The sequence below is a fragment of the Nelusetta ayraudi genome, unplaced genomic scaffold, assembly GCF_046127955.1.
Source record: "Nelusetta ayraudi isolate G7.1 ecotype Tasmania unplaced genomic scaffold, CSIRO-AGI_Nayr_v1 ptg000092l, whole genome shotgun sequence".
NCBI classification, from domain to species: Eukaryota; Metazoa; Chordata; class Actinopteri; order Tetraodontiformes; family Monacanthidae; genus Nelusetta; species Nelusetta ayraudi.
Window position 1 is genome coordinate 5,217,554 of NW_027466142.1, and position 18,680 is coordinate 5,236,233.

The 18,680-nt window shown below is 45.2% G+C and overlaps 2 protein-coding genes across 2 annotated transcripts in view; one reads left to right on the forward strand and one right to left on the reverse strand.

The window, feature by feature from the left end:
- Positions 1 to 26: 26 nt before the first annotated feature.
- Positions 27 to 15,798, reverse strand: adamts13 (ADAM metallopeptidase with thrombospondin type 1 motif, 13). Its single transcript, XM_076046959.1, has 28 exons — positions 15,682 to 15,798; positions 15,446 to 15,579; positions 14,788 to 14,871; positions 14,501 to 14,625; positions 14,269 to 14,415; positions 13,476 to 13,610; positions 11,970 to 12,120; positions 11,728 to 11,832; positions 11,483 to 11,634; positions 11,339 to 11,402; positions 10,034 to 10,160; positions 9,780 to 9,928; positions 9,567 to 9,687; positions 7,983 to 8,063; positions 7,717 to 7,898; positions 7,395 to 7,542; positions 6,170 to 6,299; positions 5,564 to 5,743; positions 5,261 to 5,459; positions 5,075 to 5,177; positions 4,828 to 4,957; positions 3,721 to 3,921; positions 3,442 to 3,646; positions 2,671 to 2,938; positions 2,436 to 2,579; positions 1,474 to 1,653; positions 394 to 563; positions 27 to 287 (listed from the first exon to the last, which is right to left on the reverse strand). The coding sequence occupies exons 2-28, from the start codon at positions 15,548 to 15,550 to the stop codon at positions 132 to 134; spliced, it is 3,942 nt and encodes a 1,313-aa protein (XP_075903074.1). The 5' UTR covers positions 15,551 to 15,579; positions 15,682 to 15,798; the 3' UTR covers positions 27 to 131.
- Positions 15,799 to 15,989: 191 nt separating this feature from the next.
- LOC142902179 (neuronal calcium sensor 1) overlaps positions 15,990 to 18,680 on the forward strand; it is a 31,329-nt gene continuing 28,638 nt past the window's right edge. Inside the window, exon 1 of the mRNA XM_076047044.1 lies at positions 15,990 to 16,064. The gene's annotated coding sequence lies outside the window, so the exon portion shown is untranslated. The remainder of the gene's footprint in view (positions 16,065 to 18,680) is intronic.

Genomic DNA, 18,680 nt, shown 5'->3' on the forward strand with positions numbered 1-18,680 from the left:
TCATGGCTTGACTTTCACATCGGTCCTCTTGTTTGTTCAGTATTTATTTCAGTGCATAAAATAAGTACATAGAATAAAACAGGTTGGGGGGGGTGGGGGGGGATTAGGTAGAGCAACGCATCTCTTGAATGTCAACGACGGCTGAAGGAATATTCAGCTCTGAAGGTCCCTTTGTACTTCAGGTAGTCTCCGTGAAACTCCACCTCGGCCATGTTTCCAGAGGACTGCCACTGAAACAGGGTCTCGGCCGTGAACGTGCTGGTCTTTAAGACGTCCATGTCGCGGATCTGAAGTGGGAAAGAGACAGGAGAGCGGTTACCTCACCCGCTTCCCCCAAGAACTGCGCGACGAGCATTCAGAAAAGCCTCATAGTGTCGAACGTCCTGTGTGCACCATGACGTAGGCAGACTGAGGGTCTGAAGCGCTGACTCCGGCGTGAGTCGCCTGGATTCTTATCTTCACCCCAGGAGGAGCGTTTATGAGAACCCGGCAGGTGTGGTTGGTGTCGGACGTCGTCGGATTCTCAAAGGTGCCGCTTGGAGAAAACAGCTGAACGTCACAATCTTTTGGGGGGGGGTGGGGGGGGAAATGGAGACATGTTGTGATTGGTAAACACGTCAAATGACAAAAAAAAACATAAAATATGATGATGATGATATCTTATTAAGTGTGATGAATGTTCACAGATCAAATTTGATGAGGGATTTTATTATTTATCATTTTAACCTTCAGTTTACTGAAACCATTACCTGCAGATCTATTATTTAAATTGAATATATACATATATATATATATATGATATATATATATATATATGTGTGTGTGTGTGAATGTATATGTACATAGTATACAAATAGACATTTTTTAGATATAATATATAAATATATGTATATATATATATATGTATGTGTATATATATATACACATATATGTGTATGTATATGTATGTGTGTACATATATACATATATATACATATACCATATACATATTAGTCGCACAGGGGAACTATTTTCTTTTCTGAGGACTGATGGCGACACGTGGAAGACAAGCCTGCACCTGTCAGAGTTCAAGATGTAATTCAAAATGTCTTTTCTTTTTTTTTTTCCTTTTTTCTCAGTTGATCTATTGTTTCAGCCTTGACGCCAGCCTCAATTGAATATATTTTCTATTCCGCTTGCTCTTACAAAAATAAAAGGAATTGCATATCGTCCATATTATTGTTGAGGGGAGACTGCGTTTAGCCCTTTAGCAACGCTAAAGTGCTACTGAGTTACATTTTGTTGGGCAAAGGGCATACATCTTAGTACTGTGTAGCTAATAGCCGGGGCTAATACCTCCAATACGGAGAACCGATTAAATGACGTAGACTGACAAACAACACAGTGACTAGGTAAATAATTGTTGTTAAACATGTGAGTGGACCGGCGCACGGACAGGTTTCCCTACACGACCCAGAAAGCGCTAAGACTCACCTTGATGGTGACTCTTTTTCGTGTTCTTGTGTGAGCGATAGGTGAACACAATCCCGTTCCCAGGGGACAGCACGTTTTGCCGTACCAGCAGCACGTTGGTTCTGGTGGTCAGTTCACTGCCTGCCACCTGCTCACACTTCCTCACCAACGCCAGCCGGTCGAAAAATGCCACATACTCCTCTGCAGGGACACAGTCATTAACCAGAAATGTTTGTGAGCAAAAAAAAAATAAAAAAAAATCACAGTGCTTAACAAACTCATAAGGCCACCTGAGAAAAATTAGTGAGCAGAAATATTTCAGAAATTAAAAACAATAATTTATTTGGTGGATAAAATATCTTTATTATACTTTAATTTGAGGCACGTCACTGGGCTTCTCTGAGAAGTCAAAAAAATGGATCTAGCATGCTATGCAAGTTAATAATAACTTTAATTTCATTTAATTTTAACCTTAATCAAGAAATAATAACAATGATTTACAATTGATTTCATTCCAGTGGTGCAGCGGCTAGCGCTGTCGCCTCAAAGCTAAGGAGGCTGCAGGATCGATCCTGCCTTTCTGAGCGGAGCTTCGCATGTTCTCCCTGTGTCTGCGTGGGTTCTCTCGGGGTTCTCCGGCTTCCTCCCGCACTCCAAAAACATGCATGCGGGGCCAATCGGAAACTCTAAAATGACTGTGGGTGTGAGTGCGAATGGTTGTGTCTACTGTACTTAAGTTGGAGAGACTCCCAACAGGATGGATGGATGGATGGATATTTTAGCATTAAAATACATTGTTCCAAGAGCTTCTGCATGGTGGTGGATGAGCTATTAGAGTAACAAAAAAATTAGTCGTAGCAATCATCATGATGTTAATTCAGGGCAGCTGTGGCATAAACCTTATATTGAGTTGGGGGGCGGGGGGGTCCAATTAAATTGGTTGATTGTGCACATACAGTCCATTCGTGTTAGCGGAAACGTACTCTTTCTGCAGTTAAGAGAAGCTGATGTCACTTCTATCAGAATGACCTCGTTGAGGGGCCGGCCGATGGACACGATGCAGCGCCCGGTGGCGTTCCTCAGGTCCACCGTCCCCGACGGCTCCAGTAGGAGGCGTCCACACGCACCTGGAGAGCAACCACTCCGTCAGCGAAGTTTCGCTTCCGGTCCAGCACCTCCAAAATGAGAGAATTTGCCATTTGTTAATTTGCAACTGACTGGATTTCGGCGCCGGAGCGGCGGCGGGCGAGGCGGTCCGGCCGGGGGCGGCGCCCTCTGTTGGACTCGGAGCGGTGACCCGCTGCGTCTGCGTGCCCGCGTGCCTCAAGGTGGGTGACACCGTGTCGCAGCTGCCCGTGTTGCAGCCCTGGATGGTGATGGGCTTGGGCAAGTGCATGCAAAGCAGAGGGCTGAGCGGCTCCGGAGCCGAGGGGCCCATGCAGGACACAGCCCGGGACTGGACGCCGTAGCCACAAGGTTCTGAACACTGAGGAGGAGGGAAAATATATATATATTACGTTTGCTGAATAAAGTGTTTGTATAAAGAAAGCATGTGTAGGTCCTGCATAGAAACTTGCTGGAACTTGCTTGACTGCTGCAATCCATCAACCTCGCGAGATGTTTTTTGTCAGTGCCGCATTATTATGGTATTGCACTTTATGTGCAGTCGAGTTCAACGTGATGGATTACACGCCTGGAGCGAGACGTCGCAGATAAGAGGGAAATCCAATCGTTTTCAGGGGTCGGCTTCTTGTTTTTCTTGTCTTCGTTCTTTCGATTTTTAGTGTGTGGTGCTTTTAGCTGTGGTCATTGGCGATACCAACGTTAGATTAGATTGTTAAATTTAGATTAAACCGCCTTAAATTGTTTTATCTTCCGTTGCCTGGTTTTCAATCTTATTTGTTATCTGTTGTCCGTCTGTTGTTAAAACAAAACAACAACAGCAGATAAAAAAAACAAAAAAAAACCCCACCCAATCCCTTTAAGTACCTGGCTCCATGCTTTCACCTCCCACCTGAAGGTGCACACTTGCACCAGGCAGGGCACCGTGGTGGCCGGTTTGACGGCCGAGCGGCAGTTCTCCTCTGGCACGGAGCTCTCGGCGCCGTGGACGAACTGGACGCAGGAGACGGTCCTCTGAGCCACGCCGAGGTCGCAGGACGCCGAGCAAGGCCGAGTCCCCACGACCTTCCACCTGGATCAACGACAGCCGTAGTTTTCTATCTTTCTGTCCGTTGGGGATAATCAGCCTGGTTTGGACTGAGCTACCTGGCCGGGCAGCTGTGATGGTTGCAGGAGACCACAGTTGCGGGTTTGGGGAGGTGGCTGCACTCGGAGTCCTCCACCACCACCTCCACCTCATCCTCCTCCTCCTCCGCCTCCCCCTCTGCTTCCCGAGCGCAGTACAGCACCCTGTCGGTCACGCCTCCGCCGCACGTTACACTGCACACTCCTTGCTTGGAGCGCCACCTGTGTTTCGCAAATTGTTTCCAATTCCGAGTGAATAAACAGCGCACAGAATGTGGACAAATGAATGCGTTTTACTCAGAAGTGGGAAGCACAAATACTTTGTGAGTGTTTTTAAGTAAATTATTCTTTCTTTTCTTTTTTTTTTGGCGACTTTTAATTTTTACTCCCTGTATTTGCACACAAATATCTCCGACCAACAGCAAAAGGTCCCAGCGTATCCGGCCACATTGTGGACACGGGTGGGAAGCAACAAAGTATAAATATCTCGTTACCGTACTAAAGTCTTTTAAGTAAGTTTTTCAGGTAACAGTAGTTTTCTCATGTATTTCTTTTTGGAACCTTGGAAACTACCTTGGAACCTTGGAACCTACCTTGGAAAAACAGTCTTGTCGTTTTTGTGTTTAAAATATACAAATTCTGTTCAAAGTCATTCACTTATTGTCGTCGTTGCTTGAAGGGGAGCTATTCGAACGATGCTGGTGTCTAGTTCAATATCAAATTGTATCACATTTTAGAGGGAGATTATTAGAGGGAGTACCTCAGCATCGGGGTCACTGTTCAGTATGTTTTCAGTACAGAGAAAAATAAACATGTAGAAAAAAAAAAAGAAAAAAATATATATATATATGTGTGTGTGTGTGTGTGTGTGTGTGTGTATATATATGTATGTATATATATATATATATATATGTATATATATATATATATATATACAGTTTCTGAAAGTACATTTCAGAAACTGTACTTTCTTGTTTTTTCTTGACTGCACGACTTGAATCAGTTACTTCATTTTTCTACCTGATTATTTTTCACAACAGTACTTTTACTTCCGTTCAGAATGTGAATACATTTGCCACCTCTAGTTCTACTCATAGATTTTATGCGCGCCATGGAGACTTGTCTTACACTGGTGGGCAAGGTGATGTGTTGCAGGGCTCAGACTGCGGAGAAGGTTTGGAGGAAGCGTCGCAGTACAAGTCCGAGACCCCCAGTCTGGTCTGGTGGTCCATGCAGGAAAACCACAGCTGCAGGGTTCCTGTGCAGATGCGAGGCCTTGGTTAACATGGGTTTGCTAGAGGGGAGCGTGGGGGGAACATTTTGTCATTGAAAGTCATTCTAAAAAGCCCTGTGCGTTCCTTTTTTTCCCGCTCACCGTTGCCACAAGACTTTGAACAGTGGCTGAGGACAGGGCTCCAGACGTACACGGGAGCCTGTCGAGAGCGTGGCAACGCACCAGGCCTCAGAGGAGGCTGTTCCTGCTCAGCAGAGACCGTACTTAGAAAAACAATTCACATTATTCTAGAAAGATACTGGCAGCTCGGTGATTTCCAGAGGTTACCTCCCCCTTGGATTCCCATCCAATGGGACAGACGTCCACGACGCAGGGGACAAAATCCGGCGGTCTGAGCTGCTTGGCACAAAAGCTTGGGTCCACCTCGACGCCCTGTCCGTCTTCTGGCCGCACACACGTCACAAGCTGCCTGGCTTCTCCTGGCCCGCACACTGCCGAGCACTCGCCCGCCTCTGACACATGCCATCTGTGGACACGTGGAAAATGGCTCTCCAAAACTCTGGAAGTTTCTCGTTTCTTTCCAATTTCACCCGGTGTGATTCGTTGTTGTGCGGTTCAGCGCGGCTCTACCTGGCGGGACAGTGGTGCGAGTTGCACCTTTCGACGGCGTCTGGAGCCGCGCCGGACGGGCAATGGGAATGCGGAACGCTCAGCTCGCTGTCGCCGTGCAGCCGCACGCATCTCACTGGCCGCACTTTTTCTCCTCCACCGCAAGAGGCGCTGCAGGGCCCAAACGGTCCCGCTTCCCACCTGGGACAGGAAAGCGTTTATGCTGCTGTCCCACAGTCAGTGTGTTTTTCGACCGCCGTGCTGCGCCACACTAGTGTGCCCAGAGATAATGTGTTCTTTGAAAAGTTATCCAATTTCACTGAACTGGTCTAAAAAAATAATAACGTTCCATTGTCAGCCCCCCCCCCCACTCAATTCCTTTCAAGGATACAAGCTTAGTGTGCATATTTAAACAGGCCCAGGTTTCACACTGACTGAGTATAAATAAATTAAGAGACTGCATCCTCATTAATAGGTTCAAAAGTGTAATTTCCTAATATTTCTGGTTGGTGGTGTGCCATTGGATTTTCTCATGGTAAAAAAATGTGCCGTGGCTCGGAAAAGGTTGAAAGACACTGCTGTAGGTGTACATCTGGAAGCAGCCAGTTAACGCTTAATGGTCCTGACCTGGGTGGGCAGGCCGAGAGGTGGCAGGTAGAAGGGGGCGGTGTGAGCGGTGCAGGCGGGTCACAGTCGCGGTCCTCCAGGATGTTGCCGGTGTCTTTGTCTTTACACACGTACTCATGCTTCTGCACACCTAGAGAAACATTGACTTGGGGTTGAGTTCCGACTTCCCCTTCAGACTGGGAGCTAAGAACTATGACTGGGTTTCTCCCAGTGGAACTCAACGCCTTGCCTTTATGGTGCTATTTGTCTTCATATCAGTGGAAGGCCACAAACTTAACTGTGTGCATATTTATTTGAATACTGTTGAATTCGGGAATTCTCATGTAAATATATGGAGGTGCAAAAGATCAAAAGATTAAAAGCAATGCTAATCTGTTGTCAGTGCTGTGATCCAGGAAGGTTTAAATACCTGCCTTATTGAGTGAGTCATGAGGGTTTCTACCTCCTTAAATAGGGCAGGGAACCACATATGGTATTTCCCATCAGTGTGTCATTATATATGCAAATTTGAAAAACAGAGTTGTTTTCCCCCAAAATCTCATGCGCATGTGTGTGTGTGTGTGTGTGTGTGTGTGTGTGTGTGTGTGTGTGTGTGCGTGTGTGTGATCTTGGTGAACAGATTTTAATTGTCTTAAAATTTGAAGTTTATCTTTGCTGTGCATGACAGCTAAGGTCACTTTCTGTCTTCCATTTTCTCACTTTCCATGCAGACGTTGTTTCAGACCATAGTGTCCCATGCGATATGTTGGCAAATGAGACTAGAGTCATCAATGTCAAAAGGGAATGAAGGTTGGTAAAATGTCATGTTTATCCTCTTGCCCTTCACATGAAATAAAAACCTGCGTGTGTGTTGAACTGTATTCCGTATGTTAACTTCTTTGAATTTTGATTTGACTAAAACTGAAACATTTTTGTTTGACTCAATCAGAAAGATGTTGACCCTACAGATGGGTTGAGAGCCAAAGTAGTTTGGCGCCTATGCAAAAAAACATTACTGCAGTCTTAAATAGTGACAGTGACGCTCACTGGATTTTTTTTTCTTCCTCTCGTTGCATTTTATACCGGAAAGTCCTGATGTATTTTTCTCTACCTTCGTCAGAAGTTTGCCACAGATGAGCTCAATTCTAACTGCGCTGAGAGGAAACTTTGCATTCACCCCGAGTCCTGCTACCAGCCCCTGTCTGTGTGTTCTCACAGTTTGCAGTCATCGTTGACAGTTACAGACCTGATCCACAGGAGACAGAGCAGGCTGCTGTGGTGACAGCCCACCTGCCTGGCGGTGTCATGTCTCTGTGTCTTGCGGGTACATAGAAGCGATAGCTGATGTTTGGATTGGTCCTCTCTCCATATTCCTTGCCATATTTCCGATAGACCTGTGAAGAAAATAATGAGTTGCATCGTCCCTTCTTTTTTCCTTATCAAAGATGAGAAGCGTTACTTCTTCTTCTTCTTTTTTTTTTTTTTCACAGCTAAATGTGTCGGGCATGAGGTTTCCAAACTTCTGTGGTAAAGTATACCGTTTTCATACAGACTGTTTGTCTCTTCACCTGTACGTTTATCTCCTGTTGCAGTGGTCCAGGCAGCAACAGCTCTTCCATCTCTGGCAAAAGGTCAGGGGTCAGGCGGAGGCGGTACTCCACGCGGTCGTCTTCCAGGGGCGATGGGTGCATCATACTTAGCGCCATGTCGCCTTCCCCGGCCAGAACATATCTGCCAGCGATATGTGCAGCTGAGGGCACAGATTCCGAGTGAGCAGTGAGGCCGAAGCCAGTTGGTAAGGGATAAATCTGCCTTGAAAGCAAACAGGACTCACCCAGGTGGGTAAAGAGAGGTGCCCTGTTGATGATATGAACTTGTGAGGCGTTCACGGGCAGCGAGAGGAACGTGGTGTATTCTGGGAGAGGGGAAAGATATTTCAACTTTACTTGAGACAAAAAAAAATGTATTCAAAATGATTGCTGAAAAATCCAGTTCCGAGCTGGACGGAGCAGCGCATGCGCAGCATGTAGGCAAATGTTGGTGGCTGCACTTGAACACTTGGGAGACTGATACCGGTGTTGCTGGGATTACTCCATAAAAGTAATGCAACTACTGATTACTTCTTCATAAAGTAATCTAATTACTTCTTGAACTATTTTGTTTCATAAGTAATGCATTACTGATTACTTTACTAATTACTTCAGTTTAGGAAAAGATCAAGTTCAATGACCTTTATTAAAGTGCACATTTGTATGTTCTGGCATATAAATCATGTGCTACAACATAGTAGACATTGATAACGAGGCAACTAATGAGTCGGACCAACCAGCCTTTCCAAGATGCCAGATACTTACAATAGAGATTACTAAGACAATTAATATTATATAATGGCCTTGAAATGTACTTCCAGTACTTGCTGACTGTCGATGCAAAACAAATCCTACCTTTTCGTACGCTGTCGCAGCACTAGGCTGAGAAATACAGTAAGAGATCACTGTTTGATATCAGTAAACTAGTGTGCACTTGTAACACAGATGTTTTTAAGCAAATGGTAGTTCTAAATCATTTTCATTACCCACCCTTGTAAGCTTACCCCTCTGCGAAGCCCATCTGTTCTGCGTGCACAAAACTCTACACATATTTGTTCTTGTGCCAGTGAACGCCAAAAAAAGGGAATGGGGCCCTCACTTTGGCAGCAGCATGCAGTGATAAGTCATGCCACTGCATTTTGATTGTGCTCTTGAGGTGTGAATACGTGAGTCATGTGTGTGAGTCATAAAGTATGACGCGTGCTCATGCATTCTTATGATAGTCAGGGTTATCGATTTTATGAGACTTAAGCTCTGAGTGGTAGCCAGCAGCTCCTAAACCAGAACTGTGCCTCGTTAGACTGAATAAATCCTCATTATTAATCTTCATTATGCTTGTTAGCAGGAATAGTGTGAGAGGGGATTGCAATAAACTCCAGGCTATATTCCAACCTGTAGCATTTAATTAAAACTGCATGGCCCTAATTACAATATTATTTAAAAAATACTATTTTATTAATGTATTGGAGTCCATAAGCAGTTCACAAGTCAGTAAGAGGACATTAATGTTTTGTAATCTAAAATAATGTAAAAATGAAACATGTAATACAATAAAAAAAAAAACAATAAATATGTTTATAGTGTACTTATAAACAACTATAATGTCTCACGAAATCTGTTCAACAGGATTTTATAGGGACTATTAATTTCTCCAAATTGTCCCTCAATCCTCATAAACACGGATTTTTCTTTTTGAAAAATGTCTTTCAAAGAAATTGCAACCGCTTGTTTTGTTTGTTGGAGCGACAGCTGAAACCTCATCACTGAGCGAACTACCTCTACTGCGAGTTCACTTCAGATTCAACAAGCTTCATGTCGTCGTGCGCTACCTCTCGCCTGGCCTCCGGCGAAGGTGCCAGAGGTCAAAGTGCAGGTGGATCCGTCGCCGTCGCACTCGCCGCAGACGTCCCTCACTTTGCCGGAGCGCAGCACGCCGTCGCAGCCAAACGACTGACGGCAGAGAGTCGACATATTCAAATAAAGCACGAGTCCGAGTCTGAGTGGAAGACTGCGTCTGCCGGGTCCCGCTGAGTCATCCCCACCTGACATGTGCCTCTTAAACAAGCGGCCGTCGAGCCAAACGGAGGCGGGCCGTCTGACTCACAGCGGGTGCCGTCCACAAACTGAGAGCCGCGGCTCACGATGAAGTTCTCTCCGTCTGACTGGCACATGTGCCGGCACTGTTCCTCCCCTGGTTTGTTACGGCAGGAGTTGACAGAAAAGGAAATGTGCCAGATGGTTTATTTGTCTCCCGCTCTTTTGTGTTCATCAGAAAATGGTCTCTTTGGGGCCGTACCCTTTGCGAAGCCGACGGCCGGGATCCAGGTGTAGAAGGAGGCGGCGTTTGGCTGCAGGTAGAGGGGCTGCGGGTCGGTCTGGGAACACTGCTCTGCAATGAAGTCCAGCTGGGTGCTGTGACACGGCTGCAACATGTTCCGAAGGGGAAAACGGGAATTGTACTTTTCAGGGCCTGGCGATGAATAAATAACGGAACTTTTACAGATTGGGAAGGGGCACTAGATGGTAATTCTGTGAGAACAAACCTTAGATGTAAAGGTGTTTATGTCAAACTGATGAGGATCAACCAGAGGTTGATAATGAAGAACAGCAATGCAAAACGTAAGAGTTGCCAATGGAGAAGGCTTTGAAGCTGGATGTGGCTACAGGACCGTCACCTTATACTCTGTTTTCTTTCTTTTGGGAACTAAAATTTGAACTATTTTTTCTTTGCTTGTGTACTGCAATCATACAATATCAGTTATTATTAAAGTGGGGGAGGGCGAGATAAACCTAGCCTCATATTGCTCCATAAAAGTAATCCAACGACTAATTCCTTCTTTAAAAAGTAATCTAATTACTTCTTCAATTACTTTGTTTCATAAGTGATTCATTACTAATTACTAATTACTTTAGTTAAAAAAAAAAAAAGATACAGTAACAGACGTGGGTGTTTTCAAAGTTGAGAACGTCTCGTTTCCTGCACATAACGTCCAACGAACCACAACATTCTTCGATTTCGACGAGATGAACTCAAAACAATGTTTGTATTTCCAGCTGTCAAACGCAATCGCTGTTTTTTTCTTTTGCCGCCGCCATGCTTTTTTCGGTGCGTCGTCGCGCATCAATGGCGCCGCATGCACGACGGCATCGTCAATCTGCGACGCGGTTGTTTTTTGGTTGTTTTTCTAAAGTTTCAGACATTTAGTGGACGATAAGACATTTTTTAGCTCGCAAAATGTTTCGCAAAAGTAACGGAAATCGTTACTTGATAAAGTAATGACGATATAATTACCAGCTCTGCTACAGTAATCCTGTTACATCACTCCGTTACTCAAACTGTAGTGGATTACTTAGTAATGGATTACTCGTCAACACTGACCACCATGGAGACTAATTCCTTTTTAAGTTATAGTCCTTTTCTGGGTGGATTCTAGCTACTGTGATTTGATGTAGTTTGGGTCCACCCATTAAAGCCTTTAGTTTAGACGCCACCTACACATCTTTAAAAACAGGGTCGATCGCGGGCACAGTCACCAACTGAGTAAACATTACTGACCTCCAAAGTGGAGGCCCAGTGTAAACACACCCCGAAGGAACTCACCTGCTGGTGGCAAAGTTCAGCTTCAACGTCTGCTCCCCCGCAGTCATCGCCTCCAAAGGCAGGCCTGACAAGTGACACGCGACGTTAAGCCGCTTCACACGCCTCACCGCCAAAGCATTGCCCTCGCGCCGCGCCGCACCTTACCGTGGGTTATTGCACTTGCGCGTGCGATGGGTGACCCCGCTGCCGCACGTCCGCGTGCAGGGGGAGAACTCTGACCAGGTGGACCAGGAGCCGTGCACCACCACAGTGGAGCTGAGCTCACCCGCGCGCTCACAGCGGCCCTTCAGGCACCACTGGGAGAGACCGTTGAGGCAGTTTAAAAAGCTGTGCTTCATCTACTCTGTGGAAATGAGTGCACGGGTGGTCATGACTCAAGAGATCAGCACCTGATTGGGCGCGCACTCTGTCCCGTCCAGCAGTGGAACCAACAGACGTTTGCAGGAGCTGTTGTCGTCTGGGTTGATGTGACACGACAGAGCTTGGCAGACTGGCTGATTTTAAGTAGGGGGGAAAAAAACAAAACAAAACCAAAACAGAACGGCGTGACAAACACTGACTGAAATGGGACGACACGCTCGTGTTTGATGAGAAGTGCCACCTTGTGGCGTTAAGCAGCCACTGCACTCACCAGATCGTGGTTGGTGAAGGAACAGGCTCTTGCGGTGCTACCGAAGGCAATGCGACACTGGTCGTCGACGCCATAATACAGACCAGGCTTCCAGTCCTGCAGAGAGCCCCCCGGCACGGGGAGGTCTTTCACACACTCAGCACGCCCTTCACTGGGAATGGGACAATTACCAAGACGACAATGTAGTTTTAGCACAAGTAACCTGCGCTAGCCACCGCTGACTTCTGTGATAGTTCCTCTATCAACCTTGATGTCAAAAATACAGATTCCTCCTGTGCGACTCAAGGTGCCACTGCCTCTACCACAAGTGTCAAACTGAAAAATTGGCCCGCAGTATAATTATATTTGGCCTGTGAGGCCGATACATACAGACCATTAAAGCTGCTGGCCCGCACATGTACCGCTAATATTACAAATCCCAGAATGTTTTGCTGGAGCAATCAGGACAGGACAGTGATTGAAGGATATTACTATGATGACTTAATTGGTTTCTTGTTGTTATTTCATTTCTAAATGTCTTATCAGCCCTTAGAAAAAGGTTCATGTTGAAATCAGAAGGCTGCCAAACAAAAAGGAGCCATACAATTTTTTTTTTATTCACAATTTATTTATTTTTAATGATTTGTTTTTAATTTGAAATTCGATTTTGCATGTGTGCAATATGAAGTTATTGTAGCATTGTGTTTGGCTCCATATAAAAAGGTGCACTGTTCTATCCGGTGAACTTTTTTTAATTTTTTTTATTTTGATAAATGTTGTTGTTGATGTCAATGTTGGCCCGCAGCTTTGCCCAAGTTTTACATTTTGGCCCCGCCATGTTTTTGAGTTTGACAGCCCTGCTTCATGGGGTTTAGGGGATATTGGCGTCTGGGTTTTCTTCAAGTGAACTAGATCCAGGCACTTTTTTTTTGCAAATCTCACACAGGAGAAGCCACAGTAAATATGAAAACTGAATAGAATACATCAAGGAAAGGAGAGTATTTGCTGAACTTCCTTCTGATGTATATACAAGTGAAATAGGAAAAGAGCAGACCTCGCAGTAACTTCTTGATAAGGCTTGGGAAGAGTGGGCTTAGAGAGTAGTTGCAACTTCAATGTGTAAAGGGAAAGACGTGGACTGACATATTTCAGCGATTCCTGCAAACAAAACACTGCACCACTACAAAGTACATTTTCACAGTTGATAACTCCTGAATATTTCCTTTGTCCAAACACTTCAACCTATTTTTGTCACTTTCACCAAAAGAGTTTGGGTGGAAAACTGAACTCCAGACAGGACAACAGGTCAAATGTTATTAAAAGTACAATATTTTACGGAGGGTTTTTTAATAAGCAGGTGCGATAATTTAACATTTCATCAACCTTTTCTAAAGTCCAGGAGGTGGCGGGGGCTCTTCAGAGAGCCTTTAAGATTTGACGCATGGATGAAACCTCCTTTCAGCAGAGGCATTACCCTTGAATGGCGTTGTTGTTGTGGACGGCGGCAGTGTGAACAGGGGAGCTCACCTGAAGAACGCCAGCAGCTGCTGTCGGCTGCATGGAGACCAGGTCAGGTCCACACTGTTGTAGCCTCCGTCAGAGGCCATTATGAAGCCGCTCCTGCTGCAGGTGTTTCCCACTCCGTCGTGGTTGAGTCCAAAACTGGTTGAAATGAATTAAAGGAGACATATTGAGTTCACTTCCCTGAATATGAGTCATTGCCTTATTTTCTGCAAGACTGTGGTGGATGTGGTGGCACTTAATCTGTCTGTCTTTCTTGCATTGGACTTGTTTTATTAAATCCTGCACTAATGTGTAACAGTCTGTAATATACCAATGTACCAAAAGTTTCACAAAAGTTTTCCTTTGTGACAGAGAATCTATAATTGTAAATATTTTCAGATGATGTCTTTACAGTAAACAGTGTGCTTGCCTGGTTGACATCCAATCACTACTTCAATGTTGCTGCACGAAATCATTTATACAGCACACAAAGCAAAACAAAATTGAAATTATTGTGCCTGAATGTGCAGCTCCATGCGTCAAAAGAACATTTTTTATTTTGAAATTGAACTTCACGAAAGTTCAGCTCACTCCATGGAGACTGAGTTTGGTTTAAGGAGGCCAAGGCTTCATTTTAATAGTAAACACTTCACAAGAGCCATTCATTTGACAAAATGTATCCAATCATTCTGATTCTGATTCTAATCATACACTCCCTTTTTCCTCTAATAAGGAAAAATCTTGGGAACAATCAAGTTATAACAGACATATTGAACAGGACCTACCACAGCCATGTCATTGAGTTTGAAATGTTCACCTGTGGCCTATCTCATGAGTGATGGTGATGCCCAGGTCAAAGCCAGTGTCCTCTGCGATCACACAGTTCCAGTCACTGGAACAAGCCCCGCCTAGCTGAGCGACTCCTCGAACCTGCTTGTTCCCATCTGGCAACTCTAAGTCAAACCTGCGCGTGAGTGACAGCAGGCCGTCAAAAGCACGTCCGTCCAGGAAACATGAAGGGAATATTGAGAGCTCTGAAGGTGCGCCACCTTGTGATGTACAACAGAAGGTCAGCGTGCAGCGGGTCAGAATCGCCGGGTGGGTTTATCCTACTGCCCCAGTCGCACACGCTCCTGAGAGAAGAGGTGATGTTGGACGACAGCTGGATCTCTGCCTGGGAAGAACCAAGAAAGGCCGTGATCATAACATGGAAGAGAAATGATCCTGCTGCCGCTACTGCGGATAACATGACCGCCTGCATTAAACAAGAGCCTCTCAGACCAGGTCATATATGAACTTGGCTGTACACTGAAGTGCGTAACAGAGAATTGCTTACCTCAGGCTCCGTCTGGATAATCATGCGAACCAGGTGCACCCTCATGTTGGCACCCAGGGTCATGTCTCTCAGCAGCTCTGAGGCCTAGGTTGGAAATTGGAACACAAGTCCTGTTAGTATATTTCTGTAGCTTTGTGAAGTTTTGGGGCCGTGTTGAAAATGTCTGCGTTTGTAACCACAGTTTCCCCCCCGCCCCCATTTGTATTACTTCCAAATCTTCCCGAGCCTGCAAATGAGCTTTTCCCATTTGCAGGAATGGGTAAAAAAAAAAAAAGAAAAAAGTTTCCAGACACCCTCCATGAAAGATGATCTCAAATATCATCTTGATGTGGATTTTTTTTTTTTTTTTCAAGTTTCTAAAGGAGTGGACCAATGACCATCGTTATCAGTAGTGGTTTAATGCAAACAAAGAAAAATAACATCCCACAGGGGGCTATAGGCAGCATATTCTGGTGCATGCACTGGATGTGTGGTAGCTTTCCGGGAACATCCAGTTTTGACCCTTGCACGTGCATCAAGGCGGAAGTGGCTTGTGGGTGACTGTACAAAAAATAAATTTCACTTGGAGACTTCAGAGTGACTCTTAATGCAATAAAACACAATAGTATGCGGTGTCTGAAACAAGACCTGAGACTGTGCGTTCCCATCTCAGACTCACGATGTTGAGGTTGGTGAGCATGTATCGCTCCGTGTCCTGCTTGTGAACCTGCTGGACGTCAGGTCCGACCACCACCAGCAGCTCCAGATGTGTGACATCGTGCATCACAGCTGATCGCCGGAGCCGCTCACCAACTGTCACAATGGGCAAGGCAGGTGACACGTTAAAGTGTAGCTGTCACACATACAGCAAGGAATGTGATCACTTGTGAGTGTCTGGCTCTGCTGCAGACGTACCCAAGGCCTCCGAGGAAAAATCAGCTGAGGAGACAGAGTAGCTTTGGCTGGCGGCGTGATGGGAAGTCTTGGGGGGGGAAAACACAGAGGCACTTTAAGATCTCTGACGGCGAATGGAAACATTCGATTCTAGGCGAATGTGCCGTTTTGTTCGCTGATTATCAAGTGATTATGGTTTGAAGGACACTGCCGCCGCGGACTCCCACATCAACAAACAGTTAAAAAAAAAAAAAAAAAAAAAAAAAAAGAGTTCAGTGCACTTTACGGGAACGCTAACCACAGTGCTCCTTTTCTTTCCAACGTACCTCCTCCTGCTCCTCCTCCTCCAGGGGCGAGCTCATCAGGGCTGCTGGGCCCAGATGAAAGAACAGCAACCCGAGCACGTAAGTGTACAGCATGGCTCCTCTCTCCCTGTTCCTGCAGTACCTCCTTCACAGGAACACAAGTGGGGGGGAAATGTGTCCCCACGCAAGAGGCGACCTGTTTGTTTGAACCAGGGGGGCAAAGTTGAAAACTTTTTTTTTTTTTTTTTTTTTTTTACCCCATTACAAACGTGGGTGCACAGTTCCCATTGGCTGCACTGACTTCCCATGTCGTGACAAATCGTTCTCAGCGACAGTCGGTTGGAGTCCATTAGGTGAGTTTGTATTACACGTTGTGCGGTGACAGAGAATCAGTCACGCCAGCTGCGTGTTTTATTTAGTCACCCGCCAACATCCAGCTTTGGAACCCGTCCACATTTCATCTTTAGGCCCCTCCGCAGCTGCCATCTGCCGCGTTAACGCTCATTAAGATCCATTATCACGTGTCGTTGCCCGCTGCGGCCGTTAGAGGGCAGACACGCTCCTGTTGAGGAGAGCTGGAGCGGAGAGGGAGGGGGTAGGGGGAGGAGAAGTCCTCCCCAGTAGAAACACAAAATAACCTCCCTCATGCCCACGACAGTCATAAAACCTTATCTAATGCTAAACTCCTCATTTAGAAGGCAGGCAGGCAGGCAGGCAGCTCGGCAGTGGAAACAATAAAACATTACAGCTGTAAAGATTTTTCCCTTGAGGCCGTGGCTATAATTATTTTTCCTTATCGTCTCCACTTAGGCCTTGGCCAGTCAGTTTGACATTTACGTCTTTAAAAAAAAATCATTTAGGTATAGTATATAAGTGTTGATAAGAGGTTTAAAAGAAGCAGACCAAAAAAAGACAGAAAAAACCACAACAGTAGCGTCACATAAAATAGAAATATCTTTATGTGTGATGACACAAACAGAATAATAATAAGAGCCCATCGATCCTGTCCTGCTTTTGACAGCACTCCTCCTTCCTTCCTTCCTTTCTGTCTTTTTTAAAAATCTTCTGAGGCTTATCCCCTGCTGTAATAGTAGGAACCTAATTATTTCAAGGCCAGTGCAAAAGCAAGTGAATAGGTTTTTCACATCATTAGAAAAAAAAACTATGGGGGGCATTCTGAATGGGCCTCAGGCCCTCACTTTAGATTCTGCCATGCTGGATCGTCAACAGCAGTGCTCAAACAAACACGCACAAAACATCCTTTTTCACATCTAATATGTACACGGAGCGTCGTCGCCCCCCCCCCCCCAGCCCCCTCTTTCCACTGGAGTGAACAGATGCATTTTTATAAGTCAGAAAAACGATAACATCAGACTTGACAACTAGACCAGAATATATTACTGATTAACCCTTACAGTAAACCAAACTGCAATGTGTGTCTCTTTCTCCCTGAGTGGCAGCTCCTGAATTTGTGCCGTACTCAAAATTTGAGCCCCGTCTGTTATTAGCGAGCCAGATATGTGGCCATTGTTGGCCTGACTTAACAGCTGGGTGTCACGGGCACTACTCCAACGTTACGGCTGCGCTAAAACCTTGATGGCCCACTGGATTAAGCAAACACGACAGGCTATGGTAAGTGTTGTTGGGACGCCGCACTGTTTAAAAGAGGGTATGGATTTTATATTTATGATTCTGAATTATATATATCTCGCCATATGGGGTGCCCGGGCACAACAGACGATGCCTCAGGAAAACGTTGTTTGGTTGCAGTTGGTGAGGATCGGAGAAGTTGTTCCTTTTTTTTTTTTTTTAACTGTGATATAGATACACAATCATGTTGCTTTTACAATGTCTCTCTCTCTCTCTCTCTCTCTCTCTCTCTCTCTCTCTCTCTCTCGCTCTCTCTCTGATTTTTACAAGTTTATTATTAGCAAAAAAAACAAAGATTTTGTTGTTGTTGTTGGTAAGACAAGACCTAAAAGATGAATAGTTTATTTGCTTTTCATTGTCATCCAGAGGTGACTAATGACTGAACCTTCACATACATGTTGTATATATTTTTTCCCAATAGATGATTCTTTCAGAAAATCAAACAAATCTGCCTTCAAGCGTCATTTGCGTCTTCCGCTCTGCCTTCTCTTCAGCCTTTAAACTTGTATAACTACACAGCCTTGGTTAAATCTAGGACGTCTTTCATGCTTGAGTCATTGATGATGTATTTCTTGTTTGGTTTGTGGCTATTTATAACGGTGTCAAATTGACGGGCCAGATGTTGAATCAAAGTAAAAGCCACACACGGAAATATCACTAAGCGAAAGCCCGCAAGACATCCGTTTGTCCAAAAACACCGGTGTCTCTCTCGGTCATTATGGGCTCTGTGTGCACGTCGATTAGGCCGTCCTCATACTGTGATTCATTTAATATCAATAAGCTTAACGGTGTTTCTCCCTGCTAGCAGAGAATGTGGTACCTTCTAGTTTTTACACGCTAATGAAGACAAATATTGCGGCGAGGGCGTTCTGTCAGCACCGAGATGATGACTTTTCCAATGTGCATCGCAACATAAGGGTGCTTAAACCCAGCAGCGGTACAAAATACCCTGATGGTCTCCGCGGCAGTTTTGCTCCAGCAGTCCTCCCCAACTGTTCCAGCATATGTCAGCATGTTGTGATGATACAACGACAATGCAGGGGCACTAAATTAAGCCCTTGTGTT

Coding starts and splice junctions, on each gene's coding strand:
- adamts13 (XM_076046959.1), bottom strand. CDS start 15,550: ATGCACGATGTCACACATCTGGAGCTGCTGGTGGTGGTCGGACCTGAC. Junction 11,403..11,482: donor CGCAAGTGCAATAACCCACG/GTAAGGTGCGGC, acceptor GTCACTTGTCAG/GCCTGCCTTTGGAGGCGATG. Junction 6,300..7,394: donor CTCTGTCTCCTGTGGATCAG/GTCTGTAACTGT, acceptor ATGTTTCTCTAG/GTGTGCAGAAGCATGAGTAC.